At 34.8% G+C, this 22,793-nt stretch overlaps 1 protein-coding gene across 11 annotated transcripts in view; it reads left to right on the top strand.

Annotated features, from left to right (window-relative positions):
• The window catches only part of LOC131433166 (putative uncharacterized protein DDB_G0277255), a 320,286-nt gene that overhangs the window by 107,922 nt on the left and 189,571 nt on the right, over positions 1-22,793 (top strand). For all 11 annotated transcript variants that reach the window (XR_009230033.1, XM_058600033.1, XM_058600034.1 and 8 more), the window contains one exon: positions 16,977-17,178. Coding sequence is in view for 9 of the 11 variants with exons in the window: in XM_058600033.1 (XP_058456016.1) it covers positions 17,138-17,178 (41 nt within the window). In the remaining 2 variants the exon portion in view is untranslated. The remainder of the gene's footprint in view (positions 1-16,976; positions 17,179-22,793) is intronic.

Here is a 22,793-nt window from a genome sequence, read left to right on the forward strand (position 1 = left end):
GACACAAAATGGACTGAGGACTTCCAAGAAGCAGAAAAATCCAAAAAGATCTGCATCTGTCAAACCAAAGGTTAGGAATGCATACGATAAACTACTGAGCCGAAAATCAGTTCTTGTAATCATTGATGATAAATCCTACGTGAAATTTGATTATAAAAAATGTTATTTAAGAGCCTGCTGATTTTAAATTTATGTAAAACACATGCCAAATTATGATATGGTCCATTTTTTTGTGGATGATTTCTTGGCATTTAACATTTGAGTATGAATTCGAGTATATGGACGCCACGACTATTTTTCGCATAGGTCATTCTGGAGGACCAATTTTCGACCAGTTTTTCAAGCATTTGATGGCGTATTTCAGTTATGACACGTTGTAAATGTTTGTTTTGTAAAGCATCAATCGACATAAACCAATGATTTCACGTATCCCCACAAAAAATAATCGAATGGCGATAAATCATACGAACGTGGAGGACAATTCACCGGTCCATTTCTCGAAATAATGTTTTCGTTGAATTGTTCTTCCAATAAGTCGATTGTTTCGGCCTCTGTATGACAAGTGGCACCATCCTGTTGAAACCACATTTCAACCACAACTATATCTTTAAGATATGGCAACAAAAATTTATTGAATATGGTTCAGTATCGATTTCCATTCAGGGTAACGCGTCGTTCTTCCTCATTTTCAAAGAAATAAAAGACCGATGATTTCACCAGCCCATAGACCGCACCAAACAGTACATTTATCGAGATTTATCTGTAATTCTTGAATGGCTTGTGGATTATCTTTGCTCCAAATGAGGTAATTTTTCTTGTTGACGTATCCATTCAACCAAAAATGTGCCTCATCATTGAAAAGAATTTTGCGCTATAAACAGTTTTAATTGAACACTGATTTTGAAAATAAATTTCCACGATTTGGAAGCGTTGTTCTGGAGTTAACCTATTCATGATGATTTGCCAAACAATACTGAGTAAATACGTCACTTTACACTGTCACTGTCTTTACACAACATTCAGATAATAGAGTAATTAAAACGCTTCTATACGGTCCTGGACAAAGTATTGAAGATGTCTTTAAGTCGATTTTTACTGGAAAAAAACAAGGTTTGGCAGGCTGTTTTGGAGTCCGAAATGCATTCGAATCCGTTTGTGAGAACATATATGACGATAGTTGATATGTTAAAAAAAAACTGATCTCAAATCATTATGTATTCATCTGTTACATTTTACCTTCGGCACCCACGCGGTACCAAACCCTTAAATAAGCTCATATTATTTCAAATCGTGATAAGACTTACTGATACACCTTATTGGGTTGGAAAGAAAGTCATGCTGTTTTGTTTTGGATCTAATGTGAGAGTTATTTATACACAAACCGAATAAAAAAATCAATCATTAATATATTATCCGATTCGTTCGATAACCTTTTCTCAGTTTCCGGAAAGTAACGGAATTCCAGTCACAAAAACTTTGTTATTTAATTGTTAAAAACAAAATCAAGTTGTGATTTACATTCCCATGCGAATCAAATGTTGCGTCATTCAAAGAGATCTGAAGAGAACGAAAAAAAAGATAATCTGAAGGTACAATTTCGGGGCTATGTCCATTTTTGACGAGTGACCAAAGATGTATGTGGTCGAGAGTTGAAATGTTCGAAAACGACTCAACTGCCATTCAACAGTTCTGAGTGCTTCTTTTTAAGTTTAACTTCTAACCGAAGAAGTTTCACGGGTTTGTAGAATTTTAAGGTGGGTAAACTCAGTAAACAATATAGAAATAAAGCTATTTGACACGGTGGTACAATCTTACATAACTCCAAAACAAATGAACCGACTATTAAGTTGGCATATGGGTCGCTTATATCCAAGTAAAAAAGGCAAGAAATTTGTTTTAAGATACGTGTCATTTTCTTGCAGTTTGAGGTATTATAATCGAATCGACAGTTTTTGACGAGTACTGATAACTTTTATGCAAAGTGTTTATTGATTGCAAATATTACTCTGTTCGTTGATTGGTCTGATTCAGTTTTCTTGTTTTTTTTTTCTATCATGTCTCAACAGATCAAGTTATCAAGGAAAATGTATAACTAAATATTTAACATTATTAAATTAACTGCGTAATATTAAAAATGACAATTATCTTATCTATATTTATTTCGTTATCGTTGTTGTTTTCTTAGTATAGAGCATACAAGCCAGCCATATTTTCGATCCCGTAATGCTCAATTCCAACTTATTCTTGAACATGGATTTGGCTTTTAGCTCATATCAATATTTCTGTGACAGTCAAAAAAATAATCCCTAGCGATTCCAAGTAACGATGATTTTGTTTCATGTTCTACCACATGCCAATCACAATATCTGCTTCGCGGGGCATTATTTGAATCACATCAAAGCCACCGTCGGTTGTCATACTTTTGCAACCATTCACCGAGCCGTCCGCCAGATGAGATTCGACGATTATAGCTTGTTTGTTGCAAGATTCTATTTTCGCATATATTTCCCGAATATGGCAGTCATTGCGGAACACTCGGAATTGTCTTATCGATTTTCCGTTTCACTTGTATTACTTCGCTGTCAAACCATATGACGCTCAAGTTGTTACCGATATGGTATTAAATCTTGTTTATGTGGTGTCGTTCACGAACAGAATGATGAAAATGCGACTCAATAGACGCTTTTCATACAGTAAAAACTTAGCTTCATCTTCCAACGTAGGTCTGTTTTCTATTGATCCTTGCAGCCAGTGCCTAATTGAATGGTGAGACTTTGCTTGGAATCCATACGAACATATAATATCATAATCATAAACATGAGCGACGAATCAGAAAACAATTAGGTAGCATATTGGAGTAGGAATATTGCAAAGGCGTATATAAATAAATTTTATCATGTTAGTTCATATGAAAATATGATATGTGTATGTGATCACTTTGTGATAGTATTGAAGTAAGCTCAGCTATATTAATATCTATGATAAGCGTGACGGAAATTTGTATGGTTGCTAAATTTGATTAGAAATCTTACACATTGTGTGACCACTCCTCTTTAAGAAACCTATGAATGTTATAAGTAGTTATTATTCGTTTATTCATTTTACAATACAACATAATGGTATGTGAAGTGAAACTACAATACAAAAGTTCTCTTCTTATAACATGAATCGTGAACTATTATATCGTAACTAGACATATGACAATGACGCAAAAAAGTAATCCTTTTGGAAATAACTTCCATAATGAAAAAACGAAACCTGCCTCTGTAACTCCGAATTCAGTAACACCTTCCGCATTCATCATAAACCCTGATGGAGATGAGATGCCTATCTTTTGAATAAGCATAGTCTGGAAGTTATCAATCTTCTGCATAACATGTGGTTTCGCACCATTCACAGCAAACAACAACTACATAAAGATATGGAATCATAGTTTTACAGTATGAAATATCAACTATATATATATATATATATATATATATATATATATATATATATATATATATATATATATATATATATATATATATATATATATATATATATATATATATATATATATATATATATATATATATATATATATATATATATATATATATATATATATATATATATATATATATATATATATATATATATATATATATATATATATATATATATATATATATATATATATATATATATATATATATATATATGTATATATATATATATATACGACTTATGTATAATTTGAAAAGATTTTACAAATTCAGACTGTAATTTGCTCTCGGCTAGGAAAATCAACTGCATGAATATATATGAACCATTTATCTGCCAAGTAGATGTATGTTTCTGTGGTTCAGTTGATTAACAGATGCACTTTGCGATCTAAAAATTCTCGATTCTACATATATGTTAATGCTTGTGAACTGCGACGCTCCATTAATATTCATTTTAGAAGCTCCATTAATATTCATTTTATAATTCCCTTATCTTCACTTTTCGGCATACCAATGACTCGAACGATTTACATTGAAGAAATGCTCAAATTTTACTGCACTGATAGGAAGCAAACGTTTAATTACGAGAAGTCTTCTGCTTACTCACATGACTCTTGTTACGAGTCACTGTTACGCTTTTCATCTTCACTCTTCGTTAATCACTATGTTTCTTTAGTTTTTTTATTCTTTCTCCTCTAATAATCCCTAGTTAGTTCAATATCGTTAGAAACCGAAAAAAACAGTATTCTCTAGCTAACAAGCGATTTGTTCAATTCAATTTAGTTGGGCTATTGGGCAGTATTGGTGATTGCCGATATTTTGACAGAAGCTGCTCGATATTTCTCTATATTGTATACAACATTTTCAATCCGGTAGAAGATGCTACAAGAACTCCTGTCTCTCAATGCATGAGCCGTGAGAGTCAGTCACGTAACCACCCAAGTAGCAAATGTAACTTATTGAAATTTCAAGAGGTTCTACAATTGTTTTAGAATTGTTTTTTATGGTTAATATGTTCAGAAAGTTTTTTAAATATATTAAAATCGGTTGTGCAACTTATCACTGTCAAGTTTTACAATACTAGCGAAAAAATCACTAAAGAACAGTTTTAAGTACATCTGAAACAATTCTGCAGCAAATCACCAACATGTCCGTGTTGCACTAGCAGTTATAGAGATTCTGCAAAAGTTTTCACATGTTCATGTAAAAACGAAGTAACTAAAACAATTGTTCAACTTATCAAAAGCTTTCCAAATGGCTGTCATAATTGTATCGGGCACAATATATGCCGAAATGGCTGTATATCTCTTGTGAAGAAAAAAAATAGGAAATAATGCTCTCCGAAAGGCAAAAAATGATAAGCCGAATTGAAAACCTCGCAGTAAAAAATGTTTTGCTACCGAGCCCGCTTAGTCTTGATTGCCTCATGATATTTTAGGTCAGTGTATGCAGTTTTCTTCATTTTTAGACAAACAATTCGAAACTTGCAAATAAGTTGTACTAGATTTATCTGATTGAAATGAACGAAAAACTTATTGACATAAGAATATTATCATAAAAGTTTTAGAAATACAGCATTAGATACGCAATGAAAACAAAAATCATTCAGATAATTTGTAATCAATTTTCATCTTGCGGAAAAAATTAGCAGACCATACATCACTTTTTAAAGATATTGAATGAAATGTTAAATTCATCATAGTTATTATCATAGTTATATATTACCGCTTGAGCAACTTGTTTTTTGCAACTTTAGCACATGGGCTTATCAAAATAATACCTACAGTGCGTATCACAAATGTCGGGTTCACTAAGATAAATGACAAAACTGTATTGTTGTTTAAGTCAACTAGTTAGATAAATTTAAAAACAGTTAGTTCGATAAAAAATCTCTTTTCAATATTTACATGTTTATATTTCCTTTTATTTACATAAATAAATCATTACGTCGGATGGACCATTTTCTTTTCAACACACTGTTACCATCGATGCCATATTGAAAAATATTGAAAAAAAATTCATTTTTCAGATTAATTGAAACATCAATATGATTAAAATTATCTGAAAAGGTTTATGAATGTTTGATAGCTTTCTTATACATATTTTGAACACTATCCCGATCGTACTCATTGAAAAGAATAAATTGTTATTTTCTTAGAAATTGATGATCATCAAAACACGTATATTCAAAGGCGCTTGAAAATTTCAGGCGTACGAGGACACGTTTCACCATAAAAATGCAGTTCGTTGTCGATTTTCTATTTACTAAAACATAAAAGATCAATTCTACAATATAAAGTATTACCATTTATTTATGTGCAGAATATTTTTAAAGTTCCATGTTTGTGTTACGGGCAGTTGTATTGAAAATCAAATGTGAAACTTAGGTTATGCTTGCTATTTTTTGTAAACATCAATTCAATTCTTGTTTACATTACGTAGTAGTTTCCATGAGTTTCACAATTGTTTTTTCGTTGATTGAATTGCTGCATTTGTAATGGGATCGATGCATGAGTATTTGTATCAGTAGCACAATAATTGTGGAAAAAATGTTCGTAACAACGGAAGAACTTAAAGATATGTTGCACAACAAAGAAAAATTGCGCTTTTTCCATGACACAACAGTTACTAGAATAGTAATATAAACTAATTTGATAAATTGCACAATCAGTAGAAAAATACATGACAGCAACTTAATGTGCTACTTGGGCAGGGGGGGGGGGGATACGAGAGACCGTGGCCCCTCCCGAAATCAAAAACAGATATACAATTATTTAGAAGATCTCAGACATGTGTTACAGAAATAACAAGACAGTAAACGTAAAGAAATGTAATACAATAACAGTTCCAGTGGAAAAGTTTAAAGTGTCTGTTAAAAACACCCGTAAAAGGCACACCGAGAATTAACTACTAGGCCCCTCCCGAAACGAAATCCTGGGCACGGGCCTGGTGAGAGTATTTTTCTACATTTCTTCGCTCCACTTCATACTCTGAGTATTTCACGGCCCTTAAAAAAATTTGCAGTCTGATAATGATCGGTGCTGTGTGGAATTTACCAAGAGAGAATCAAAAGTTGACAATTATCGCAGAAAGTCGAATCGATGATTCGACTTGAAGATTCTCATACTAGGTTGCAATATTTCAAAACCCTTATGTGGAACATTCACATACATTTTCATAGACACAACTTATACAAAGGTTTTATGCACATAGTTAGAATAAGCGGCAATAGTAAAATGATTCTATCGCAACTATCAACTGCCCATATAGAATCGGATCGCGAAACGAGAATAAGCGACCGTTTGTTGCTTCATAGAGAATCCCCACAGCAGCGTGCTAACTCGTGATGCTCAGACAGATCATCGAGAGAAATTCGCTCTCGCACTGGTGTCCATTCTATGTTAAATGAACCATGCCGGTTTTTTGTTGCTGAGATGATATCCGTCTCTCATTGATGGCACTGATTGAATCGTTTGAAGAGTTGGTAGAGAGCGTTCTTTGATACGATAAAAGCCATCCTTGGATACAAGTATATGACATGTTGATTATAGCATCCTTTTTGATATTAAACCCGCATGTTCAGTTTCTTTTTGGATTTCAAATACTATAAATGTACCACATGCTCATACATTTCTCAATAGTTTAAAAATGTGCTTAGTCGTTTTTTTTTAAATATTTTCCGCATTGAATTCAAACTACATTCGAATCATCAATTCAAGCAATATAACTTTGTTCAGTTTCCAAACGAATCCATTTCTGAAACAGTATACCGAAAAGTTTGCGGAAAGCATGCCTCGACGACGTGATACATTTCATATATATCATATTTGGTGTTGGAGAAGACTGAACGGGCTACAAAAGTATTTTGACGAAAAATATAGGGTGGGCCATTTAAAGTGGAAGCTTCGGGTAACCCAAAAACTTTTGACAAAATTGTCAGATCGATTAATGACATACCGCGTTGGAAGCGTCATTCCAAGACAATTCTACCTGCGATTATCTGAGTCGCGTCGATCATGCCAAATGGATCATCGAAATGGCCGAGAACGACTTTTGACGAAAAATCATCATGCCAGACGAAGCACATTTCACGTTAAATGGATGCGGTTATAAGCAAAATTGTCGATTCTATGCCACTGAAAACCCCAAATTAATTGAAGAACAGTAAAAAGTTACAGTATGGTGTGGTGTTTGTGTGGATATGGCGATTGGTACCATTTTTTCCAAGACGATGATGAAGCAACGAATGGCGGTCATTATCGAGCCATGATAAATAATTTTGTGATATCCTTTGTTCGTGGAATGGTTTGAATAGCTACTGGTTTCAACAGGACGGTGCAACATGCCATACAGCTCGACTAATAATCGATTTGTTACGACCATTGTTCCCCGGACGAGTCATATTGGAAAGCGGTGATTTTGATCAGCCCTTCGAGATCACCCAATTTAATGCCACCAGACTTTTTTTGGGGCTATTTGAAATCCATACGCCAAGAACCAATGCTCAACTCAAAGACAACGTACGATGTGAAATCGAACGATACATTGGCCAAAACGATGGAGAACGTCAAAAAAAGGGTACATTTTGTACTCTAGGGTAAAGGTGGCCATTTACGCGATATCACTTTCAAAAAATAGCTGTAACATATCTCCTTGAACCAAAATAAACTAGCAAAAATAGCAAAACAAATTTGTTTTTCTTCAGAAACAAATGCTTCACTTTAACAGGCCGACCCTGTAATTACTCTTATCGCACGAAAGATAATAATTTTATCGCTTGATTCCTTTGTTTTTCAGTAGATAAATTTATTTCATTAGGCGATATAAAAAAAGTTTTCGTCAAAATCTAACGAAAAAAAACGCAGATTGGAAAAAAACTGACGAATGAAACAGCAGAAATAAAAATTTGCGAAATAATTACGACAGAGAATTCGGTTTGCTTTATATTCTCTTCATGTTATGGTATGTTCTGTTATGCTATGCTATGTGATGTTACGTTATGATATATAACGTTATAATATGGTTGTTATGTTATGTAATGTTTTTTTTTTATTACGCTGCTATTATTCTTTCAGCTATTTTCCAATGTTAGTGTAACGAAAAGCGTCTTCAACAATTGATTTATAAAAGTTTATATGCTTGAAAATTCCTAAGTCTGTTATGAATCATTATGTAATAATCAATTTTTGTGGCGGATACTAAGCACTGGCACATTCAAATGAACAAAGCCTTCATACTTATGTCCATATCCTAGCTTTACATACTTTCGTTTATTCGCGTAGTTGGTTCTTAGATTAGACGTTTCTTTACATTTTCATCAGGCCAATCGCAGCGAGACGACGACAAGACAAACCCTACATGTAAGCAAGTGAAGTATGTCAGCTCAACCATGGTGATATATCGTTTCTTGTGTCCACTTGTGCTTTCCTTTTTCTTATTGTTTGGCGTATAGATGTTACCTTTGTTTGCCACTTTTATCGCTTGGTCATCTTTTTTCTCTAGTTTCCCCCTTCAATATGCCCGCTGAATGCAATCTTCCGATTGCCACTTGTATTGGCCTGATCGAGAAAGCTGAAAGTGCCAGTATCATTTTTCATCGCAAAGCTTAGTATTTTTTTTATCTAAGTCATCATTCACAAACGAACGTCACAGTTTCACGCAAGGCTGGAGAGGGATATTTTGTTAAACACTGTTGGGCGATTGATTTCATGCTGTTTTCACAATCAGTGACCAGCCACACACGGTATTATTGGTCAAGAAGCAGAATATTTTTTGTTAATTATACGTTTAAAAACTTTCCCCTTAAACCCTTTCGATCCGGGCAGTATATTTTCGTTTATATGACCACAGCAAGGAAACCTTCTCCATTTGCAATCCTAATTTAAGAAACATCTTTTATTGGGCAGTCAGCTATTCAAATAAAAAGAAACAAGCCATCATTCATGATGTACAATACAGCGAAATTCACTTCAAGGATAAAATTGAGCAAAGAATTCGGTAAGCGGGAAATGTAGCAGACAACGATTGGACTAATTTCTTTGGACAACTTCCCTTTGGTTTATCATTGATAGACGTGCTGCTCAAGGATCTTTCGTCTTTTCTTCTCGTTTCGAGTAAGCTCTTGCTAGAAGTACAGCAATAGAAACAGCTCAAAAAGAAAAACTACTCACTATTATAGCATCGGAGGACGACGCCAGCGCAAAAATGCACTCAAAGAAAATATCCTCTTTTTCCTTTCGAACATATTGTTTGCTTCCAGAAATCTAGATAAACATAACTTAACTGCTGGTTTTCATTTGTATATAGAGTATAGTTAGTTCCAGGAAGCCTCAAATTTCATCTCAATCGACATTAATAAGATAGCGATAAGGTTTATTGGTTGAGAATTTTGATTCTACAAACAAAGCTTTATGTGTATAGAATCTATTCTATTTCCTTTGTTTGATGAATACCATTGAACAACAGAATGTCAGCGTATCATCTCATAGTCTGATTCACCCCACCATCTCCACCATGTGAAGTTTTCATAGCCCAGCCGAACTGGCATAAATATGTTAATGGAGAGATTATAAGCGTTGGTCAGCCATAAACGACAAAATGACCAAGTCTTAGGAACCATCCATTTACCCCCAACGAAACCATTGCAGTAAAATCATGTATCTCCATACCAGTGCAATTTAGTATCGAAACGATCCAGTGTGGTTGATGCGGAGTGGGCCAAATATTGAAGCGAGAACATGGGGGAAACAGTGGAGATGTTGGTAGTAGTTATATCACTAGTCTGTGTAGGACAAGTCTGTAGACTGTAACGAAACAAATTGGCACGAGATTTGCAACTTCACCGGTCAGTGAACAGTAAACAACTGTTTAGCTGAATGAAATTACCAGCAATAATTTAGTTAGCGTACCAATGGTCACGACTAGCCTAGTGAGGATACGAAGTTTGCCAACTGAGCGGGGTAATTCATTTGGTCTGCTATGCGGCATGTAAATTGGAACAACTTTTATCACTCCAGATTGACCACCATTCTAGCTGCGGATGAGTAATTTGGAACTGACAGAACGACGAGAACCATCAACTCACCGAAGTGATGACGTGACAAATCATTTCATTGCAACGGAATCTGCATCGATGTGATTGGCGCTCTGGTAAATCCTTTATTGCAAATTGTTTTTCGCCATATTGAAAATGAACTGTTTTCCAAGTTATAGATTATAACATTCTACTGCAAACTTTAATGTCAGCTGCGTTTGGCTTATGAGAGTAAAAAAATCAAACACAGACAAATATTCACATGCTTAAATTTTATTTCTGAATCTAGCTTGAGCTTGAGCGACCACCCCTGGTTGCTACTCCGTTACTGATCGGGATTAGCTGAAATTGTACAGGGAGTTGCTAGATGATTCTACCTGGGACTGGTGAATCATCCTTCAATGTACATTTTCTGGTAATCCCAGAATTCATTGATCAGTACCGGCGCCGGCCAGGCCCGAACGTAGATCGTCTAAGGAATGGGAAGGGATGTTAGTCCAACACTTGTTGTTACTATAGGCCGTATATACTACTGCGCACACAGTTGTTATAAAATCATTTTAAATCACCAAATAAAGGTCAACAGATTTCTCGCGCGTCTTGATTCTTTATTATTTCCGGTTTATTATTTATTAAAATTATTAATTGGTTATATTGGTTGATCTGGGCAGCCGGCTACCGAGAAAAATATTTATTTATTGTTTGAAATATTAATATCAAGTATTTTTTACTATGTATTCAATATACCGATAAATGTTATCTCTGTTATTAACTTTGTAATATCAACAGATTTGTGCAATAGTTGAGTTTTATATCATTCAATTTATAACCCTGAAAGACAATCAATAGCATGGAAGAAGAAAATATACCAAACAAAACTTTTCTCCGAAGCTAGACGGAAATTGATAAGTTGAATGGAGTTGAACGAAGAGATAATTTAGTAAAATCAGGCCTTCCGAATGCTCATGCGTGCACAAATGCGACAGCGAGAGCGCACCAAAAATGTGTGTGTCGCATATATATCCTGTGAGCGTGAGCGCCGACTAAAAGAGCTAACCAAAAGCGTGTACGAGACGCGTAGCGAGCACATAGAAACGGGATGTACTGCTTGAAATTTCAGAGCATCGCATTTTCTTCTGCGCGCGACTCGTGCGCTTTGGTCTCACGAGACAGCGCACGAGATTTTTTATGAGCGCAGCTTGCGTGCTTTGTGAGCCACAGTAAAAGCTGCTGTTATAATTATTTTTTCGTGCCTAGAGCGGTTCGTGCGACTTGTGTCCTATCCTAAAGGAAGAGATGAAGAGGATGAAAATAACGTACAAACCGCTCGTAGATCGCATGAAACGAGCGCGCCGCGCTATCTCATGCGACGAGAGCGCTTGAGCCTCGCTCTTGGCAGAATGCGATGATACTATACAACGAAGCGTGCATCAGTTTCTGGTGCGGTACGTAAACGTGCCAAAGAGTTCTCTTGAGAGCGGCAAAAGTACGTCGCATGCGCGTGGTTGTCTTATGAGAATGAGAATTAATTTGTCTCAGCGCAAAATAAAGAGCGCGCGTGCATAAGGCCTGAGTAAAATAGAGTAATCATGAATGAAACATTGAAAATATCTGATAACTGAAAGGAAAAAGAATCTCCTACAATTGTCCCCTTTTACGACATGGAAGCAGGAACCCAGTGGATCTATTCTTGGTTCGTTTTTTTCCGCCGGATTCCACACGGTATCTAGGCTGGTACTGTCCGGAGGAAGATAATAGGTACTATCAATCTCCTAGTGGACCCCAGCCCCTGCTTAAATTTTATTTCTGAATCTAGGCGAAAAACTAGCCGAGATTAGCTCCACCAAGTATTTAAACAAAATGTAATTGTTTCAGCAAAATATATAGTTACTTAGAATCTGGACAATTCTCAATTCGGTAACTGTCAATTATTGCCGAACTTTCCAGCAAAAATTTTGCTGTTAGCTCGGTATATACGCTTATGATTGTATCATAAATTGTCAAGACGTCAGTAATCGAGCATAGAAAGAGTTTTACTTTATTATTGTATGAAATAATTATCAGCAAAGCCAAGTTGGCGAAAGGCGGTGTTTTTATTAATTCTAATTTTTAATTCAAATAAACAAACGGAAACAAGTCGTTTAAAAACATTTGTTTCTAGTGCTCTGCACCTCTACCTGGAAATAAGAATATATTTATAAGTAGTGAGAGGGGGGGATGAAGCATAGATGTTTTAGTTCAATGAATGTGATATTTATTGCGTATAAATATTTGCATTGTCTTTAGTGAATAATAATTCGGCTAAAAACTATTTTACCTTAAGTATACATTACGTTAAGTAATTGTGCAGAACGATAAAAAAAATGGTTTTTGCTCCGCGGGGTACTCTATAAAGTTTCATTGTAATGTGTTTGCATTAACAAATATTTATTAATATTTATGGAGCCATTATTTCGTGAAGATGGTTAGAATATTATATGTTTCATTCTTACAAAAAAAAGTTTGAAAAATAATATGGAAAATAGAATTAAGATTTGCATTCCATTCTGTCAATAAAAACCGTTCTAATCTACCTAGTGGTGTAATGATGCCTTTCTAATATCTAACACTCCGCACGTTCCATACCAGACGAACTAGGCTATGGTGCCCAAATGAACACTAGTAACGAAGGAGGAAACCGACCTATCATTGATAGGTTCCCTCCAGTATGTAACCCAAGCGACAGATTCCTTTACGGTTATCAACTTGCAACGAAAGATACGAATATCTTCTATTGCAAGTTCGCCAGAAAGTTTGTCACTTGCGCAGGAACTGTGTGCTTCGCCCGATAACCAGTCAATCATAGAGTCGTGCGTCTGTATCGTATTGGTATTTTGTCATCCTACCAACTGCTTCTGTGTCTTAAATGTCCTCGTCGATGAAACTTTGGAAAATTTCGCATTGTATCCGCTTCGGTCTTGGTTCTGATTTCCTATATAGTCTTTTATGTCTGAAGCGGTACTTACGATTATTACTGATTGTTTCTATCTTTGTCGATATTACGTTACGTTTCCCTTTCCCCCATTGCATTGTTTTTTTTACTATGCCGGAGATGATAGATTATAAAGGATAAAGGAATAATAATATTAATAATAATAATAATAATAATAATAATAATAATAATAATAATAATAATAATAATAATAATAATAATAATAATAATAATAATAATAATAATAATAATAATAATAATAATAATAATAATAATAATAATAATAATAATAATAATAATGTGTATTTGTGTGTGTGTGTGTGTGTGTGTGTGTGTGTGTGTGTGTGTGTGTATGTGTGTGTGTATGTGTGTGCACTTTTCGAAGATATTTGAAAGCGCTCAATTTTCTCACCATTGATCAAGTTCGAAGACTTTTGGTTCCGGAGATATGATTGTATAAGTGACGTAACCGATAAAAAGCGTTGTATTTTTACGCGCTCAATTTTCTCAGAGATGGCTAAACCGATTTTAACAAACTTAGGCTCGTTTGAAAGCTACTGTCGGGTCATTGATCAAGTTCGAAGATTAAATGGTTGTGACTTTTGGTTCCAGATATATGATGGTATATGTGACGTAACCGACAAAACACGTTGATTTTTACCGCTCTTATATATATAAGGGTGCCAATATTTTGGGATCTACTCTAATTTCGTAAAGCGCTAGTGTCCTCATGCAAAATTTGAGCTAAATTAGACATGCGTAAGGGGTGCTGCCCGGCGGTTAAGGTTTGAAAATTTTCGATCTTGAAAAAGCACCATAGGGAGGAGTACATGAAATTTTCAAAATCGAAATTTTTTTTTGATGCCGAAACTCTTAAAACTGCATGAAACATCGAAATTTAGTGTCATCTCAAAAAAAAATTTTTTTGAAAAATTTGATTTTTCAAGATATATGAAAATTCCACTAAGTTGACTGAGAAGGGTTTTTGCCTTTCTCTTTAGAAAGGTATTAGAAATGCTGGAAAAACCTATTTTCGAAAGGAGCCTCGGAGACCCATAGTGTTATATACCATTCGACTCAGTTCGACGAGATCGGAAAATGTCTGTGTGTGTGCACTTTTCGAAGATATTTGAACGCGCTCAATTTTCTCAGAGATGGCTGAACCGATTTTAACAAACTTGGGCTCGTTTGAAAGCTACTGTTGGGCCATGGAGCAAGTTCGAATATCAAATGGCTGTGGCTTTTGGTTCCGGAGATATGATTGTATAAGTGATGTAACCGACAAAAATCGTGCTATTTGAACGCGCTCAATTTTCTCAGAGATGGCTAAACCGTTTTTTACAAACTTGGGCTCGTTTAAAAGCTACTGTCGGGCCAAGGAGCAAGTTCGAAGATCAAATGGTTGTGACTTTTGGTTTCAGATATATGATGGTATATGTGACGTAACCGACAAAACATGTTGATTTTTACCGCTCTTATGTATATAAGGGTGCCAAAATTTTGGGATCACCTCTGTTTTCGTTAAGCTCTAGTGCTCAAAAGTTCAAGCACCTCTAAAAAAGCCTTCATGCAAAATTTGAGCTAAATCGGACATGCGTAAGGGGTGCTGCCCGGTGATAAAGGTTTGACAATTTTCGATCTTGAAAAAGCACCATGGGGGGGAGTACATGAAATTTCTAAAATCGAAAATTTTTTTGATACCGAAACTCTTAAAACTGCATAAAACATCGAAATTTTGTGTCATCTAAAAAAAAATGTTGATATTTTTTTTTGATTAAGTCCCAAAAAGTCGATTTTTTCAAAATAAAATGTATTCGAGATGACACTAAATCTCGACGTTTCATGCAATTCTAAGCCTTTCGGCATCAAACTTTTTTTTCGATTTTTAAAATTGGTGATTTTTCAAGATATATGAAAATTCCACTAAGTGAACTGAGAAGGCTTTTTTTAGATTAGCATCACTGTTCTCATACAAATAGGCAACGCAAATGTCAAGCACTAGTTTGGAAAAATGATGCTGACTGTGTGACATGAACACTGAAGCATGCTTTTGTGAACTACTCGAATCAATCTGCATCAATTGTTGTCAAAATTAGTGTCCAAAATTATTTAATAAAAGTATGAAACATATTTTCATGAGACTGTTATGAAAGAAGAAAAAGGCATTATCACACCACTAGGTGGATTAAGAAGGGTTTTTTTCTATTCGGCCGACTCAAGAAACCGCTCCGTGGAACGCGTTTCAGCACCCGAGATGAGATAATGGAAAAATCGCAGATGGCTCTGATGGCCATAAACCGAAAGCTGAATATAAAAAATGTTTCAAGGATTGGACCAAGCGCTGGCATAAGTGTGAAGGGAACAATATCGATTTTGATTAATAATCTGGTATTTTTAATTTTCTAAATAAATTCCGGGAACTTTTCTACCTTACTTACTACCTTGTATATCATTTGAGTTATATCGACGCGTTAGTAAAATTTCTGTGTTTGAATATATGTACAATTTTTTTCCTATCCGCTCAATCCTAAATGAAAAACACTTCTTGTTCAGGAGTGGCATAAAGTTACGTAACCGATAAACTTTTTTTTCGCTCAATTCTTTCGCAAATGAATTACCCGATGTTTCAAAATGCCACTATTGGTTCATTGGTCAATTTCTGAACGCTTGAGGCACCTACTTTCGGTTCCGGGTCGTATATGTGACCCAACTGACAAAGCGGACTTCTGTTCGCTCAATGTTTTCGGAAATGGCTTAACCGATTTCCACAATCTTAAGTTTGTTTGAAAGCTACAATGAGATATGTGAACCTGGAATTGAAATTCTTCTCATTAGATGCATTGAGAAATGTTTTTCTCTCTAAATACTATTAGAAACTCAAGTAATGCGTTTTAGGAATTTTTCTGTTTTTATTCATGTGTAACTTTTGTTTTGGCGAATCGAAAAACGAAAAAACAAATTTGGGTTTGGTTATGTCTTCATAGCGCAAATTTGATATTATTAATTATTTTAATGAATAATTTTTGTGCGTCATATATAACAAATTAGCATTCCTTTGATAGTTATTAATTAATTTTCGAATGGCTGCAAGTTAATCTAGCTTTTGCATAAAAAGTTTCAAAACTAAGCTTGCTTTCGTTTCTTAATCAAGTTTGTTGTTTCTATTGTCGAGACGTCTTTCACAAAAAGTTTGATGGCTTGGTATGAATAGTTCTACAAAACAAAGGGCACCTGCGCTATAACTTTGGAAGCACTAAATATACACAATTAAATTTAAATCTCATTATAGCAAGAGAAAATAAACCACCATTGTTTTAAATTCAAAACTCGATTACCCAGTCAGTCGAAATTAATAAATCTTGTCTTATCAGAAAATTGTTTTCGACATATTTCTTCTTCATAGAAACTTTCCCCGTACAGCAATAGCAATCATAACAATCGCACTCACCAAATTGTATTCGATGTTTACCTCTCCTCCCCACAGAACTTGTTTCATTGTGTGGCAACCGACCTTGACAGTTTGGCCAGATTTCGGTTTGGGTGGATTCAAGTAACCAGCACGCCAGGACCAGGACGAAAACAACGCCGTAATCACGGACCGATAAAAGCCAATCCACCGCCGTCCCAGCCGTATTGCGAATCGCAATGGCTAAAGCCGATTCGATCCAGAATGGAATCAAGACAGAGTGAGTAGAATTTTACTGTTTCCAATTAATAACTTTTTCCACCAATTTGCCGGCCCCGGAACACGTTTCTTCCACTATGAAAAGTTCAATCTCCAATTAAACGTGTAGCAATCAGCTCAGATCAATGAATGTCAGAACGTCAAGAACAGGGAAGTGGAAAATTTCTTTGTTGAATTATTTTCCGTTTTCTTATCTTCGACAAACACTCAAGTTTATATCGAATCCGCTCGCGGCAACAGTAAATCCTGGCAATATTATTATCAATTGGTTACCCCAGAAGTAATATTTGATGTGTCTAATGCAATTAAATAGTTTAATTAAATGTTTATTGAAAAGCGCAGGTCCGCCCATGACAATGAATTTAGGGGTGAGCGCACTGTAATAGTTTTCTCCCAGAAATACCAAATGCCTACCATTGTTATCATGTTGAACAGTTAATAAAATGAAGCAAGCTGACGCAATTACTGATATGATTGAATATGATGGATATTAGTAGATAAAAGGTTATCTATTCTATCCAACAACTGTCATAGCTTTGTGGTCTTTGCTAATGTATTGTGTATGGCCGATAGTTTGCGAACTGATTTCATGATACTTAAAAATTATCTATTATTAACCAAATTTAGGTTTAACACAACGAATTTTGTTATTGATATAGTGACAAAATAAAATCAGGTTTTATATAGCAAATATTGCTGCTTAAAACTAACTTGAATTAGTTTTAAAAGAATGAAACTTAGATAAAGTTAATAATTATTGTGCTTTGAATTTACAAACTTTTTAGTTGAAATAATTGAACATAAAACGTTATTTCAATTAACGCTTTTATGATTTTATCATTCATTTCAGCTTGTTTTCAAGAATGAAATGGTTTCTTTGAAACTAAATTGCAGGGTAATTTTTGATATTACTTTGTTTCGATTTATATTCGGTTTCAACTCGAATTATTCACATACCCCAATCTAGCCCAGATATTTTAATTTTTTGAATATCCAATGATTCAGTGCTTTATCGGTCCGGTCAAAGTAGAGATACTGCATCAGATATTTCTATGAATAAAATATAATGTAATGCAATTTTCAAAAATATTATTAATTATCAAAAGTTGAATTGTTGTAAAGCCCTGGGAAATGGAAGATGCAGATAAAATTTTAGTTATACATCGCGTACAAACTTATAAGTAGTAATCTTAGTTGTGTCATTACACAAATAAGATCGTATATGAAATGAACATAAATAAAATATAAACTTTTAAATGAAATATCAAAATCTATTAATTTTTTGTATTGTAAATATGCTCCATTTCTCTGCGTGTATGGTATGACGCTTTGGAATTAATACCACTGAAACCGCACATTACTGTCCACCCCAATCTTCATCGTTCTCAAGAAAGGAGAAATACTAAGACAGAAGACACATACTGAAATATTATTTTATTATTCGATTCATTTTATCCGATTTGTCTCCCATCCCGAATGCCCGTTTTAGGCTGTTTGGGAAGTTTCGTCCTCATTATTGTCCAGAGCTTTTCAATTGGACAAAGTTCTGGTGAAACTTATATATTACCACATCCGCCATTCTTCTGCCAGATCAGGAACTTCTTCGCAAATTTCGAAAATTTATTTTTTCGGACATTCTCCGGGATATTGAATTTTGGCATGGCAACGGAATATACTTAAAGCACGTTCGAGGTGTGTATGGGATTTAGTGTAAAAAAAACTTTTGCTTGAAAATCATCTATAGGCTATTCTTGTAGGAAATTTAACTAGTACTATTCTTGTAGGAAATTTGACTACTATTTTTGTAGAAAATTGAACTAGAAAATAAGCCTTCGAAAACCGAAAAACGATCCGATGTTTGCAGAAGAAGTAAAACCAAAACAATGATCCAGACTAACTATAGCTTAGTACAATGAAATATATTACAAATAATAGAATGAATAAAATGATATGTTGCGATATGCTATGATATTATATTACTTGAATTTATATGTCATTTCTCATCCTCTCATTCTGTTATCAACGCATTCCATCAACCAATTGTCACCACAGACACACGTGTAAGCATGAAATAGGAACCAGTGAGGACCAAGCTCACCTTGTGACGACCTTGATATTTAGTTAAAAGATTATTTTAAAATGATAACTGATAAGGAAAACAAATTCATATTTTGCGCAGAGGTACGTAGTACTACTAATAATAAACCCTATAATATAATATAATACAATATAATATGATATAATGCAATGCAGTATAATACCATACAACATATTATATAATAACATAAAAGAATGTAAGACGATAATATATGAAATAATATGCTATGATACAATATAACAGTTAATGTCGCAGTGTAAGTTACGCTCTTCTAATAGTAATAATAATAAAAATAATAATAATAATACATGGTGTAATAAACAACAAAATTATATGTTGTAATATACTATGATAAACATTGCTCTTAAAAATGGGCTTTAACTTATGAGTCAATTCGCACCCTCTCATTCTGCTACTAACGCAGAAGGCGATAGCACCCAGTCGACGCCGTTCTATTGACCAAATGTCATCATAGACACACGGGGAGGCATGAGATAGGAACTTGTGAGGACGTAGTTATCTCACCTTTTGACGACCGGTTCTGGAGTTCTGGGGTAAAATATGCAAAAAATTAAAATATGTGTTCTAACTTTTCTCCTAGATGGCGCGACCGATTTTCACAAACTCAAATGAAAGCCAACAGTTTCACTTTTTCTGTACCATTTAATTCCACTATTTCACTGTCACGTTATTACACTTTCACAAAGTCACTCTACTTCAATGAAGCATAACAAACGTTACAATACAGATACGCGTATTTCGGAATGTTACTTACATCCTTCTTCAGTGTATCGGTTTTATAAAACCGGATGTTTCTTACAAATTCTCATTTTTTCTATTACATTCACCAGTCTTTTTCCAGTTTGTTTTTCGATAGATTAATTTATCATTGAAGATTAATTTAACATGAAACCTAGATCTTTGAGGTATTTCCTTTTAATTTAATTTGTTGTGACGTGTACAGCCGTCATATCGAATAAAATTAAAGACTAAATTGCTTAAATAAAAGATATCAGAGGGGCGTGTCAGTCTGACTCACTTCGTAGTTGGGTACAATCTGAACATGTACGGAGTTCTGCATAATCAGATTGGATTCAGAGTTCCGTTTCATCCCATCCATATATTTCAATTGACAGAGCGATTTTTTCATATAGGAGAAAGTTGCAGGTTGATGCCCGATTTCAGGGGATTTTTTTGCAACTGTGTAGTTTCTGCTATTCCATTCTTTACCTTTTTTGCTTTTCTCATATAGTAATATGCAATCACTATGGAAACCAACGTTTCAACCAAGTTCCAGTGTCGAGTGCCATATACCATTCGACTCGGTTAGTCGAGATCAGCAAGTATGTGTGCGTGCGAGACAAATATATTTTCTCGGGGTTAACTTTAATTCAAATGTCAGTCTTACACTTTCATAGCCTGTAATTGATTTTTTCCGAACATCCTGAGTTACAGGGTAACAAGTGCAGAAAAATGAAAATGTTGGATTTCATACTGATTAAACTCCCGGTTTCGGTGAAGTGATACGAAAAAAAAATCCAATTTCGACAACATATTTTTGAATGTAACTTTTCAAACAGCAGTAAATGTAACTTTGTAAACACCAGTAAACTTCTTGGAACTTCGCCTAGTTTGAAGGATTTGCTAGCTGATAGCCTAGAAAATTTACTTTGGTTGTAGTGGTTTCCGGTTCCGGAAGTACCAGAAATAGTAGTCAAAAACTCCAAATAGGAACTAATATCGATTTCTCTAAGATGGTTGACCCGATTATTACAAATTTTAGATTGCTGTTGAATTTTATATGTATTTAAATTTCGGTTCCGGAATTACAAGGTGACGAGCTATTAGAATTTCAAACCACCATTCAAAACACGAAATAAATGTTTAAAGTTGGGTTCGAAAGAGTTATTTTTTTATGATTTTATAAGTTGATAGTCAAACGAATCGACTACCGGCAAATCGGAAAAGGCGTCATTACATTCACCAGTAAAATTTAAAAAAATAATTTAGTTTTTGTTGAATGAGTGCTGATAAAGGTTGAAGTCCATGGTGACTTACATCGTAACGAACTTATTAATAGTTAGGAATAAAACATATTTTTCCTATGTTTTGTTCGGTTGGAATGAATGGATAGATTTCTATCATCAGAAAAGTGATGCATAAATTCAAACTGAGCTGTTTCGTTTAATAAACTTGACTATGACTCACAAGGTGAAGTTAGCACAGTTATTCTCATATCTTTCAAATATTCAGAAAGAAATTCTTAAAATGTGTACATATTAGCATACTTATTTTTCCTAAAAAGCATCTTATCGAAAGACAAAATGTTTAAAAATGTCATTCCCCTTCTATCATTGCTTTTTTCAATGTTATTATGAAATGCGTAACTGTCATTCTCATTTAGGTTGTGGCACCAGTAAGACAAAACTAATTATTCAAACTGAGCTAGTTGTCTTTATCAATGTTGACAAAAGCAAATTCAAATGAACGTCGAAAACTTTACTAATAAAACGCGACATGTAGATAGAGTTTCGCTAAAACCACAAGTTTGCGTAAAGTTAGCTGAAAAGACAAGACCAATACAAAAGATTTGTGTCTTTTTCGAAGCAACATAAGATATTCAGCAATATTTAGCAGAACTTTTCCAGTAGGAGGCAAGGAAAAGCGAAGCTCCACTATTCTTCTCATTTAAGTGAGATCTCAAATTCAAAAGTAACACCAAAAAGGACGACAAGTAGGGTGTCATCGTTAAATTTACATAATACACGAGGCAGGTTTAGCGTTCGCTTCAGTAGGGAAGAAAGTTTTTTCTTCCCTGCAGCTTTCGTCCCAGCTAATGTAATCTGTTGTAGTGTGTGCGGAAGTTTGATTGAGACTCGTTAATTATTTTCAAAGTTTTTACACATTTAGAGAACAAGAGAGTCGACCAACGTCTGCTCTCAGCTATTTGCATAATGCTTGAATGGCTCTGGAGTACTAATGGGTTTTGTATATCAGAACGGCAAACTGGAGAAGTCAAATTAAAAAAAAAAGACTTCTGCATTGTTCGGATGTCTGCCATTTGCCGAAAATTACTGCTTCCTAAGCCAGCAGATGCAACGGTTCCGATTGGCAGAGTTAGTTGGGAGCCAGCCTGTGGGAACATTGCACATGCAAGCACCTACTGTCTATGCTTATAATATACGCGATGCAGGGCAAACTAAGTAAAGAGCTTGTGATTGGGTCTCTCTTTGCAGTTTATTCTCAGCTTACCGATTTTACAACACTGCTGAGTCGCACGCTGGCGCAAAATAAATTGCACTTTTCTTGAATTACTACAATTTTCTGAATCTAATGGCAAATGACGATGGTCTGGGAAGTGGTTGTTGCACGAATCGCATGACTAAAGTAATCGCCACGCGCTCCGTGCCGCTTGGGCCATAACCGCTGCTGACGACGCTAACTGCAATAAGGACCGAAGGCAGATTGTGCCTTTTGGCGGCACGGTCGATATCGATTTATATGTATACCAAAGCTTC

This window comes from Malaya genurostris, chromosome 2 (genome assembly GCF_030247185.1).
Source record: "Malaya genurostris strain Urasoe2022 chromosome 2, Malgen_1.1, whole genome shotgun sequence".
Classification (NCBI taxonomy): Eukaryota; Metazoa; Arthropoda; class Insecta; order Diptera; family Culicidae; genus Malaya; species Malaya genurostris.